Source organism: Primulina eburnea, unplaced genomic scaffold, assembly GCF_022965805.1.
Source record: "Primulina eburnea isolate SZY01 unplaced genomic scaffold, ASM2296580v1 ctg973_ERROPOS9640904, whole genome shotgun sequence".
Classification (NCBI taxonomy): domain Eukaryota; kingdom Viridiplantae; phylum Streptophyta; class Magnoliopsida; order Lamiales; family Gesneriaceae; genus Primulina; species Primulina eburnea.
In genome coordinates this window covers 36,391-50,119 of record NW_027331731.1, presented here as the reverse complement: position 1 = coordinate 50,119, position 13,729 = coordinate 36,391, and the positions used below count along the sequence as shown (strand labels likewise).

Sequence of the window (13,729 nt, the reverse complement as noted above, 5' to 3'; positions counted from 1 at the left end):
ATTTGTTGAGTGTAATAATTATAACGACGTTATTCTACCTATAAATTTCGGATGGGAATTTCTAAATACATATCTTGCGATTATTTTCTACTTCAATTATATAGGTTTTTTTAAAGTTATTCTGATTATAATCGAATTTGTACATTTAGTATCAATTTTTTTTTTTACTAATATACTACTATCAACTAAATTTTTAAAAAATTAGTACTTAGTGCCCACGCTGCATGGTTATACAATTTTTTTTTATTTTTTATTTTTGTAAGGAAAACAAAGAAAAGAAAAAAAATTAATAAAATAAAAAAGTACAAAAGTGACGTCTTTTGTAAATAAATATTCATTAAAGGACAAAAAACAAGAAATTATGCCATTTTCATAATTAAATAAATAACTATCAAAAGACAAACAAAAAAGAAGCGTCATCAAAAGAAGAATATTTGAAATAATCAATTTGTCTTACAGTTTTGGTTATGAGTATGATTAAATTAGGATAAAATAGTAAACTTATCTAAAGCTTTACAAAATTAATTAAAAATCAGTTGGTTGAACTTTAACATTATGAGATATATATTTATTTATTTAATGAAGACAAATAGAAAATTTGTTTGATATTAAAAGAAGACAAAATCAAAAAGTTCAGTTATGATTAGGGTTCATAAAATTCAAAATTTTCAATATAAACAATGACAAAAACTTGTGTGAGACGATCTCGTGAGTCGTATTTTGTGAGACAGATTTCTTATTTTAGTCATCCATGAGAAAATATTATTTTTTATGCTAAGAGTATTATTTTTTATTGTGAATATCGATAAGATAGACCCATCTCACAGATAAAGATTCATGAGACCATCTCACAGAAGATATATTCACGAACAATACACTAAAATTAAGGATAAAAAGTGATAAATTTTTTTACCACAGCGTTTTTTGTTCAACAAAGTCCCATATTCCATTGGTCCTGAAAATAATATTGGAACATGCTAGACAAAATCATGCTCGTCGGTGCTTCGTAAAACATGTACCATACTCCTAAAAAAACAACAGAGAGACGATTATTAATGATGTTTAGTATCAACCTTAAAGATATGGTTCAATATATTTATATAAATTAACATTTTTTTAGTACAAAATTTAAAATAAAAATTCTTATGAAATCGTATCAATTTTGTGAGATGAATATAGATGATCGGACATTTATCGATTTATCAAAAGCTATAACTTGTGATAACAGTGTGATCCAAATTTTAAACCATTCAACAGTTCCAACATCATGTTTCGTTTGTTATACCGAGTAAAGACAATTATTGCAACTCAACAATCTCTCGCAATAATTGCACTTCTTGCAATCAATGAAAATCGAACTCGTGATCTCGACTCTAACACCAATTGTAGGACTCAGCGATAACCATTTTACCAAAAATTATAACTAGTGATATCGATGCAACTCAAATATTCTAAATCATACAACAATTCAAATATCACATTTCAATTGCTCTATCTATTATTGCATCCTAACCAGATCTTTGACTTGATCCGATCGACAAATGAAAAAATATTATTTGTTTATTATAAATATAATTTGAGTCGACTCATCTCAAATAAAATATAATAATTGATTATAATATTAAGTAGTGTGTGGACGTTTTCTTTCGCTTGCTCGAGAAATGAACCCTCAAAGCAAAGAGAGATATTTTATTCTCTTTTTCGTCGTGCTGTTTCTTCCCATATGATCATTTTGTTCAAAGAAATTTTGAGGTTGGCTCCTTTCTTTTATCTTTACTTCTCAAACCTTCTTTTCTATAAGAAAAAACAAAACATCTCAACAGAATTTGGTGCAGTTTTTATTTTTTTATTTTTGTAAAACTTTATCTTTTTATACATAATATATATATATATATATATATATATATATATATATATATATATATATATATTTCATTTTATTTTCTTATAGAACTGACTTTTCCGTCTTTCTGCTCAATGGAATAACAGAAACTTCGTCACATGTTTCCTTCTTCTTCTTTTTCTCCCGCGATTCCTTGTTTCAACATGGTATCATAGATTGTATTTTTTGATCTGCGAATCTGGTTACACTACTTCAATTTGTGAACTTGATTGCATAGTTTCAATCTTGTCTTACATTTATTTTCAGCCCCATCGATGACTTTTGCTCCCAGAACCTCTGCAGCTATGTTTGAGATCTCAGATCCACTGTATATACTTCCATTTGACGCACCAAGTATCAATCTAATGTCTGAGCAATTGATCGGAAGTGAAAACTATGGAATTTAGAGTCCATGATTATTGCGTTGCATGCTAAGAACAAGTTAGCATTTGTTGATGGGAGCTGTCGCAGACCTAAATCAAGCTCGAATACACTGATGCAGATGAAAAGTTTTAATACAATAGTTTTGTCCTGGATTATGAGTAGTGTTTCGAAGGAAAAATTCAGTGGAATTGTTTATTCTACGGATGCAACGGTGGTATGGGCGAATTTGAAGGAACGTTTTTGTAATGACATGACACCACTCATCCGCGATCATTATTCATAGGACTTCTTCAGCTCAGGCACTGGAGCTTTTACCTTCCCAGGATTCGAATCAAGACCTCCTGGACACCTGTTGGCAAAGCAATCCTGGTACCAATTGAGCTAGTCTTTTATTGTAATGGCCCGACACCATTCACCCGCGATCTTTACTCTAGGACTTCTCCAGCCCAGACACTGGAGCTTTTACCATCCCATCATTCGAACAAAAGACCTCCTGAATATATAGGTCTTGGCAAAGCAATCATGTACCAATTATCCAGGAGGTCTTGGGTTCGAATCCTGAGAAGTTGAATATCTAGTAACTGGGCTGGAGAAGTCCTATGAGTAACGATCGCGGGAGAGTGGTGTCGCGTTATATATTACAATTTTGGCAAAGGAATGATAACTTTATTTTGCATGATTATATATGTTAATTTGGCACAAAGTTGATTATACATTAGTTGAAATTGAATGGTATAATACTTCGAAACCAAGGAACAAATGAAATGATTAGATTTAAAACTTTTGAATAATGAATAAGTTTTACGTTAGATTTGAATAGATTAGGAAAGATGAGGGGGTCATCCAGTGGAACCACCCTCTCATCCACCTAAAACACCAGTCCACAAATGTATTATATGAAGGGCCACTAGTTGCCTGATACACCACCACTCACAATTCCATCGTGAAAAAACAAAAACAAACATATACGTACATACACTTATTTATTATGCCGGGGAAAATAAACACGACATTTACACTGTTGTATGATTTTAAAGATTGAACTCGTACTATTACAATAATTTTTTTTGCATATGTTGCACTGTTACTAGAGTAGGTGACGGTCTCACGAATCTTTATCTGTGAGACAAGTCAACCCTACCGATATTCACATTAAAAAGTAATTAATAATCTTAGCATAAAAAGTAATATTTTTTCATGGATGACCCAAATGAGAGATCCGTCATACAAATACTACTCGTGAGACCGTCTCACACAAGTTTTTGCCATGTTGCTACTATTTTTTTTTGCAAATTATCTTATGCTGATTATTTACCTGAGTGTATCGATAAGGGTACTTCCGGAGAGCTACATCGCTGAAAGATCTTTTCTGTTTGATGTATTTATCGGAAAGCTGGGCGGTATAACGTGCAAGAGGCGTGGATACATCAAACTCTGAATCAAATATATTTACAGTTTCTGGATGCCAATAATATAGTCAGCCACACAGTGACACCTACAACTATTGTACTAACTATCTTCATTTTATGTTGAGTACCCATTGCACACCAAGGCAATACTCCATATTTATAACAAGTGGGCCAATTACTTTTTGAGAAGAAAAGAAAAAGGAGCACTATAGTCAAAAAAGAAAGAAAAAGGAGCACTTATTTAAGTTAGATATTTACAGATTGAGTGAACCTAATATTATTACATATAAAATATTCCAAAGAGTTTATATTTTAATGAGGGATTTTGTATGTCCGTATTTTATGAACTCTGATTTTTATGATTTTTTGATGTTGTTATAATGTGTAATGATATCTTCTTTGCTTGCTGCGTGAATACGATCACCATTTGTTTTAGTGAGATAAACGAAAGGTTGGTTGGTCAAACTAATAATTAATTAGTAGGTATCTTGTGGAAGATTTTGTTCATAGGTAATATCTTTATCTACTCAGTACATAACATGTGTGCTGAGTTGATAAATTTGTGTGCTGAGTGATGAATCGTGTTCACTCATCTATACATCAGTCATTTATACTAAGTAAATGAGGGTACTACTTGTATAGATATCATCCACCAAACCCCTGTGAAATCGTCTTACGGGTCAACTTCTTTCATATTCGGAGTAAAAAGTACTAATTTTGTTATAAAAATAATATTTGTGATGGAGGTTCTAAGGAATCTCTAGGATATGCCTATCATATATATAATGAAGGTTCTAGAGTATTTCACATTATAACCTTCTACATAATTATATAGTCATACTCTACAATATTTTATGTATTATTACAAGACATGCCTAGAACATTCTAGATAATATCACATATTTTTAGTATTTCCAGGATACTACTTGAACCCTACTAGACAAGTCTTAATACTTATATTTTTGAATGTCCCATAACATTCTAGACTCCATGTCTTCAAGTGGGACTAGACAAGTGTAGATTATTCCGAATCGGACCGAGCCGGGTTTTTTTTAAAAAATATTATAAAATAAAAAAATCATTACAAAAATATTACAAATTGAGAGTGTTTACAAATCTATAACAATCTGTGTAATACTGTCGCGGATTCAAACATTTTACAAAAAAAAAATTAAAAAAAAAAAAAGAAACACGGATTCTGAGAATCCGATTTAGTGTCCCACGGATTCTCAGAATCCGTGTACACACCCGTGACTTTTGTACACCCGTGATTATTAACCCGTGACCAAAATTTGTAGTATTTATATGCGGGTTGCCTTCCTCTTTTTTGCACCGAAGTCGAGCAAGTCGAAGGAGCAAGTTTCTTCTTTCTTTGGAGCACCGCACATGTGTTCAGATTTTTCTACTTATTAACGTAAGTTTTCGGTATTTTTCAGAATAATTAGAGATAATTATGTTTTTTGTTGTTAATAATATTTATTATTATGCGATCGTTATATCAGTTTTAAATAATAACAATAAGTATAATATTAATTTTATTATTGCAATTATAATACTGTGATTCTGAAATTTTGGAATAATAATTACACTTAATTTAGTTACGATATATTTATGTGATATAATCTTATATATACAATAATTACAATAATTATATTTAATTTACGTGATATAAAAATAATTAATAATTGTACTTAATTTAATGACAATAATTATATTTATGTGACATAATTTTATATCTACAATAATCACAATAATTACAATAATTAAATTTAATTTACGTTAAATTTTATTATAATAATTATATACGTGATATAATATTAGAATAATCACAATAATTATATTTAAAATAATTATAGTTATAACTTAAAATTTTTAAAATTTTTGGTACCTTAAAACTTAATTTAATTACTAAAATAAGACTTTAAAGTAAATAAATTCAAAATATATCATTGAAAAAAAATATGTTGTTATTATTATTATTATTAATTTAATATATACATGTACTGTCGAGACGTGCAACTTTGAAATAATTATAAAAAGTCACTAGTAACAAAATTATATAAAATAGTATAATACAAACGAAAATATAATAATTACATTAATACAACATAAATAATACAATTAAAATATAAGATATTATTTAAAATACCTTTTCAAATGTCGTTGCACGGAATTTGTAATTAAATCAGCTACAGGAGTTTAATATCTGTAATAAATTAAAAAAAATTATCAGATATAATATACATACAACAATTCAATATAGAAAGAAAAAACAGATATTCGACTTAGAATCGGCGCAATTCTCCCAAATTCTGATAATCAGCACAATTCTCCCAAATCAAATTATGAATTGGTGAAACTCGGCGCAATTCTCAAAAATTCTGATAATCAATAGAAACTATAAAATCAAATTAGGAATTCCAATAATAACACGATCGACGCAATTTATAAAGGGAGGAGAATCACGGATTCTTTATAACTAACAAAAAATAACACGGAGTGAAAAAAAAAAAAAAACAGCTCCGCAAGAAGAATGCCGAACAAGTGCTGAAGGACTGATGAATTCGCCAAATACTCGGTGCAATTTTATTACATATTTTTAAAAATTGTTTTGTATATAAACACACAAATTTTAAGTAAGTTATATCAAAATATATAATTGGATAAAAATATTTTAATTACAATTATCAATTTCTTATATACTTTGCACTAACATAAACATATTTATAATATTATATAAATTATATTAAAGTGACCAAAGATATAGAGTAACTAAACACAATTTCATATATAAATTTTTAAAAATTTATTTAAAAAACGTAACAAAATAATTTATAATTTCAGTACTATTAAGTACAATAATATTAACTCATTCTTATATTAAATTAAATAAATTAATTATATTAAAAATACTAACATTCAAATATTTCAAAAATCACAATATCATATTTATTATTTTTTTAAAATTCCAACTATTTTTTAATATCGCTTTTAATATTATAAATATAATATTTCACTAAATTATACTTAATCATATAATGTTAGTGAACAAAATTATAATTAAAATAATATAATATAAATAATACAAACAAAATATTAAAAAAAAGTACTTAAATTACCTTCTCGTACGTAATTATACGGAACTTGTAATAACATCAACGGACGGTGCTAATATCTGAAAATAATGACAAGTATTATCAAAAAAACTACACAAAAGAAAATATTATTCTTAATATATAATTATAATATTAACAACAAAATTAAACATATATCTTCAAATGAAAAGGATGATAAAATCAACAAATAATATTAATACAAGATCGAAGTGAAAAAAATAGATTTTGCGCATAAGAATCGGATGCAGAAATAAATTGCGAAAATGAATCTTACCAACAAATAATTTCGGTATATTTCTCGCAACACGAAGAACCAATATTTTCGGTATATTAAACAATGGAATGAGAATACACGAAGAGAAGCCTTTCTATATAAAGGGGTGGGTACACGTAGTGTACACGGATTCTGAGAATCCGTGGGACACTGCCACGGATTCTGAATCCGTGGCAGTGTCCCACGGATTCTCAGAATCCGTGTACACTGCGTGTTTCTTTTTTTTTAAAATTTTTTAATTTTTTTTTATAAAAATGTTTGAATCCGCAGCAGTATTATACGGATTGTTATAGATTTGTAAACTTTCTCGATTTGTAATAGTTTTGTAATGATTTTTATATTTTATAATATTTTTAAAAAAAAAACCCGGACCGAGCCTCTCACAAGCACCTTCTTTTGCCAAATTGTCTCTTGACTCGTGTGCCAAGTTCTAATCCGTGAAGGCAGACATCTAGATGAATCATATGGAATAGGCATCCCTTGACATAAGGGACTTCAACACTTCTCTGTGGAAGATAAACAAAAAATACGCATAATCGAGCCATTGCCTCTACTCCTTCAAACGATCACAAAAAAGGTTCTCATGATTGGAGAAGGAAAATCGACTCCTTTAAAGAAGCAAGCATGGAGATTTTAGCTGTTTCTTATGAGCCGACATAGCAGATGACAAGAAGGCATAAAAGAGAAAAAGTGGATAGTGTGAAGAATGATTAGTAAATAGGACTTACATTTGTATAACTTATGTGATCTGTTGCAATCACTGCTAAGATTAGTACAATGCAATTATTTGAACTAGATTAATAAAATTTCAATTTCAAGTTCAAATCTCTTGAACTCTCTGAGAAGAAATTATTGTTTTTATTTTTAACAAAACCAATCCCGTTTTGTATTCGGGGTGGGACGAGTTCGAAGAATATTTAACCGAGGTGGGATGAGTAATAGGTCAAAGTTTTTTTCATGAGACGGGTTTTGGGTCTAGTCATACCCACGTCATTGATATCTCTAGTTTTGATCGAGAATTGGTTCTTAACCAACCGTGGCGCACGCTTCAATTGGTCGAATTGATCCTAAGTACATCACAAAGTATAATTTTATTCTTTATAACCACAACTAATTTTTCACCATGAACCATGCTCATACTTATTAGTTTTTTTTTAAAAAAAAAAAAACTATCCACTGAAAAATAGAGATAAAAAACACAATCAAACAGTAAAATATAATGGGTCATTAATGACTGTTAAATAAATCCATTTTATTGTTGCTCCTTAAATGGGAAAACAATTGACTTTCTCTACAAAGTAAATTCCAGATCGATGAAAATGGATTACAAAACTCGATAAATACTTTTCGCCATTCAAATCACAAAATCCCAAATGCATGAAAAATCTCCAAACATGAGATATGGAGGAACGATCAACTATTCGAACTTCTTCTTTTTTATTGATATGACTAAATAACATCAAAAAATTATTATTATTTTATCACTCATTAAAATAAAATTTCATCATTATATTTTTATTTTATTATAAATCAAATAGATTAAATTCCCAAGAAAGTTTTTTAACTTAAAAATTTATTGACAAAAACTTGTGTGAGACGATCACACGGGTCATATTTTTGAGACGGATCTCTTATTTGGATCACTCATAAAAAAGTATTACTTTTTATGCTTAAGAGTATTACTTTTTATTGTGAATATGAGTAAAATTGACTCGTCTCACAGATTATGATCAATTCGTGATAAAATCTCACGTTACTCACTCAAATTTATAATAACAGGCAACTTGTGCATCGAGTCCATTTCTCCTCATAAAAAGCAACTGTACAGCGGCGAGAGAAGTGATAAACCACCCTCGCCTATTAAGGTTTTTCTCCGGCCGGAATCCAGGTAACCTGATATTATTACGAAGTTTTGTCTCGACCGCGCGTTGATTTTAGCGACAGCGATTTCATTTGTGCTACCTTTGTTCTGTCTTCCGCGCGTATTGATCAGTTCTTACTGATTTAGACTCTATCTAAGCTCTCACACAAGAATGGGCTATTTCATTAAAAACAGCCTTTCTTTACAATTTTTCTCACAAAAGTTTAAGTTAAAGAAGAATTGATTTGGAGCCTGGGTGAATGGACCATTATTACCTTGAAAAACTAGCTTCGCATGGGAAATTATGTAAAGTCATCTGTTAGGTTGGAAATTATGTAAAGTCATCTGTTAGGATGGACCATTATTACCTTGAAAAATGATTTAAATCGTAAACCTAGCTGTCATTGTACATCAGTTCGGCGAACAGGAATCTGTTTGAAGTGACATTGTCATCTGTTAGGTTGGACGGTCATTTGGTTGATCATTGTTTTTACAAATAAATGTTGAGTTTTTCTATATGTTTTCAGGGTTCAGTTTTCATTCTAAATGTTTTCAAGGTTCAAATTTCATCAAGGCATGTTGCTGATCACTTGATCTTCCTATTAGTGGTATTTTTGATAGGTTGAGAATCAATAAAACCAAGATTGGTTGTTGTTTAGGTGCAAAAAACGCAACTTAATTTTGTGTTGAATTTGAGTCAAACCATGGGCTTGGATACTTGGATTTATTATCATATTGGTGTGAGAGGAAATTATCTCAATAGAAGGATATGTTGTCTTTCACCTTCAGATTTTGTTGATTTAAAAGTGTTGCATATGACGAACGAACAAGTGCTGAGTCTCTCATTGTGGCAAGTGTTTAGTTGGATTTGATTTTTCTTGGAAATGTTTAGAGTAGCATATTCTCCTTGTTATAGTTTTTAAGATTGCTATCATTTCTGGTGTAACTAACTTCACATTTCTGGTGCAAATAACTCAGATAAAGCTAAGCTAAAAGGAAAGATTGATTTCACTCTTTTTTGTTGCTTGGACTGAATGGTGAATCTTGATTGAACTGAGCTTTATATCATTTAGGTGTATAGCTGTTGATTTTATTCTGGTCTTTGCATAGTATTTGAGTATGACAAATTGCGGCTTACCAAATAGGTGTACTTTTTGTTTGCTCAAGAACTCCAGGCTTGTGAGGTGAATATATTGCCCGAATATGATGCAATCAACAAAATAGTAAGCTAACGGGTTCTCTTGTACTTTGAGATACATTACTTAACAATTGAGAGACATTAGTAATATGAAATTTATGATTCTAGACTATTATTTGATTTAACAAAAACTAGAAGGACTTGAATGTTCAATTTACACCTTTGACACTACAGATAATATAGAATCTGCTAGAAGCATTTATACGATAGAAATATTCTGGCAAAAGCATATTCGTGGATTATAAAATTATCAAAGTAAATATTTTGTTTAGTTTCGTTTCATTTCTTTTCCCTGAACTTTTGTGCATAAGAGGTGTGTGGTGTTCTTTCTTTGTATCTATTTGTGTCAGGTTTGAAACTCTCTTACGAGACATACCATTTTTAGTTTTCTTGTTATCTTTGCGCTTGAAACTGTTCATGTACAAATTTATTTTGGCAGGTAATGGCATCCAAGTTACAGCAAGTGCAAGCCAAGGCTTGCCAAGTGTCGCAAATAGTGGCCAAGAACGGAACCACCTACTACAAACAGTTGTTGGAGCAGAACATACAGAACATTGTGGAGCCGCCAACTGTGGAAAAATGTTATGAGCTGTCCAAGCAGTTGTTTTACACTCGTCTTGCCAGGTTGCTCCTTGCAGTATATTTCTTATTTTACTTTGAACTCGCATAGTCGCTTGTTTCATTTCAAACCGTTCCATTGGAACTTGATAATTATGGAATCATTTCTGTGTTGCAAAGGTGCAACCAAGTTGATCTCTCATCTTTTTGATTATTTAGCTTCTACCAAATTTGATTTTAATGTATTATTTATGAGCCGATATTTTCAGCATAGGAGGCTTTATTTTTTTGGCATTATATGTTACATATCAGGCAACTTTTGTGTTTGCCCTTTATTCTATGGACGGTGGCTGTCTCTTGCTTTGATTTTTCTTTTGCGAATTTATCACAACTTGAGATCGTGCCTGAAAATCTAAACCTTAGTTAGACCTTTTCATCATGGAATTTCAGTAGCTCTTTGCTTGCTGGAAACAATCAGATTTTAGATTTCATTTATGTCATGTGTTGGTTCATGACTCTCAGTTGCATGTGTTGAAAACCAGCGTGCTCATGGAATATCTCAATATGGCATGGGACTCGTTCTGGTTTATTATCTAGCCTAGGGATGGGGTACTTCTGTATGTTGTGTCGCGGATAGTATAGAAACTGCTGACAGTATTACTTAAAATTAAATAAATAAATAAAGAAAACAAACTGTTTTAGTATGGTAACTGAAAGAAATCAATGTGTGTGGTGTTTGTCTGTCATACTTAGCTATGCTGGGTTATGATAGTTCACATATTGCAAGCCATGCTACTAATTGTCAGCTGAGTTTTCTCAAACCAAGCATATTGTGAGAATTTGTACAAAGATGCATTTTTGTTTTTCCATATATGTTTCTTGTGACTTTATTAGTTTCTTCCATTGGCAGCATCCCAGGTCGCACCGAGTCATTCTGGAAGGAATTTGATCATGTCAAGAACATGTGGAAACACAGGCAAGAACTGAAGGTTGAGGATGCTGGCATCGCTGCTTTATTTGGGCTCGAGTGTTTTGCATGGTTTTGTGCCGGCGAGATTGTCGGAAGGGGCTTCACATTCACTGGTTACTACCCCTGAAAATCTGTGTTCAAAATTACAACCATTCTCCTTTCTAATGAAGGTCTTTATGCCTAATTTTGAGTTTTGAAGCTGAGAAACTAATGTTGAATACGATTTCCCCAATCATAAGTATATTTTTTTGAATGAATCCACTCTCGAGTGAAGTGGTTTGGGACTTGTAGAAATTCTATTCCTGGTAGAGATGCTAATTACCGAGCAAAACTGGCAGAACACATGAAAACCACGTCAAACATTTGTTAGCTAGATATAAACATAAGATATTTTTTCAAGAACAAAATAAACTTGGTTAAACTACTTCTTATTATTCTAAGAAGCAACGTACAATTTTAAAAGCATATATATTTTTTAAAGAACAAACAAAACCAAAACATTGCCATTTATTTTTACAGATAACTTCTTTATACTACAATCCATATGATATAGGATAAAAAAAAAAGTACTGTACTGCCTCTCAAAATTATTATGTTTGGACAACAACTGTACTAACATTACCATGATTATTTTTTGTCTATGTTTAATATGCAATGATTTAGTGTTGATAAAATCGACAAAAACTTTACCTAGTTAACTGCCCCTTGTATACGTAGCCAAGCTAACAAATCCATGCACGTTCCCTTCTTCTGCAATCCCGATGAATTCTCCTTCAAAGTTGAAAGTACCCTTTTAATTTTTACAAGGTTTAATGCTAGCTATTACGTAAAAAAAAAAAAAAAAAAAAATTGTGAGACGGGTCAATCCTACTAATATTTACAATAAAAAATAATATTTTTTGCATGAAAAATAATTTTTTTTATAGAAGATTCAAATAAGAGATCTGTCTTACGAAATTGACCAACGAGAATGACATAAATTTGTGAATAAATGAGGGTATTTTGGTGAAAAATCCTCAATCAAATCATTTCTTTGGGTTCACTCCCTACCCACAAAATTGTGGTACTATATCATACAAAATGTGGTACACTTCATGTGGAAATGTGGTACTAAAAAAGTACCTAGGGACTGAACACAAAAAAAATCGACGGCTGGTGACTGAAGACCAATTTCCCGAATCCATGAGAAAGTATTACTTTTTATGCTAAGAATATTACTTTTTATTGTAAATATTCGTAGGATTGACCCGTCTCACAGATTAAGATCCGTGAGACGATCTCGGATGAGACCACTCATAAATGATAGGGTATTTGAGGTTGAGAAGGGCCCCACAGTTCACCGTGTGGTCATTGTCATCTCATAAATCACATACATGCCATCATATATGGGATGGATCAGCTTTATGTGTAGCCCTACCCATTCTATCGTTTTCTCTTCGTCTCCTATCAATCATCATATATATATATATATATATATATATATATATATATCATCATATCCTCGATGATTGATATCGATTACAGAAACCAAAATGAAGAATTAATCGAGCGAGCAGGGATATATCGATGCAACCAAAATCATGAAGAATTTGCTTTATTGAGGGGAATGTCGTCTGGCTCGACGAAATTAATGAACAAATTCCTTTGTTTAGTTTGGTCGGACCAGGCTTCATTCCCCTCAATTTTGATCCAAGCCATTCTCCGCTAATCACCTGCAAGCTTATTATACATCAGTTTTTTAAGCATCTAGCTATCAACGAGTCTCTGTGTTCGTGTGTCTGTGTATATATACATACAAATAAAAACACACACACACCCACGCACGCAGAGACGTACGGCTGCATTATATTGGAATTTTAGCTTGATTTTTCATCTGCCAGGTTTGTTCATTACACACACACACTCGTGATAAATTACTTACACGCTTACTTTGTAATTTATTAAGTTCTTTTTTCAATGTAGAAGGATTAACAAACCCTAGATCGATTTTATTTTCGTTTCATTTTCTTGTTTTTAAATGATATTATTTAATGAAATGAAAACATATCTTTTTTTTCCCGAGTAATCATATTATATA

At 31.0% G+C, this 13,729-nt stretch overlaps 1 protein-coding gene across 2 annotated transcripts; it reads left to right on the top strand.

Annotated features, from left to right (window-relative positions):
* Positions 1-8,837: 8,837 nt before the first annotated feature.
* Positions 8,838-11,946, top strand: LOC140822655 (uncharacterized). Of its 2 annotated transcripts, XM_073183480.1 has the most exons (4): positions 8,880-8,953; positions 10,072-10,149; positions 10,564-10,748; positions 11,593-11,946. In XM_073183480.1, the coding sequence occupies exons 3-4, from the start codon at positions 10,567-10,569 to the stop codon at positions 11,777-11,779; spliced, it is 369 nt and encodes a 122-aa protein (XP_073039581.1). In that variant the 5' UTR covers positions 8,880-8,953; positions 10,072-10,149; positions 10,564-10,566; the 3' UTR covers positions 11,780-11,946. The 2 variants fall into 2 exon arrangements, with proteins under 2 accessions (XP_073039580.1, XP_073039581.1); XM_073183479.1 differs by lacking the exon at positions 10,072-10,149 and having other exon boundaries at positions 8,838-8,953.
* The last annotated feature ends 1,783 nt before the right edge of the window (positions 11,947-13,729 follow it).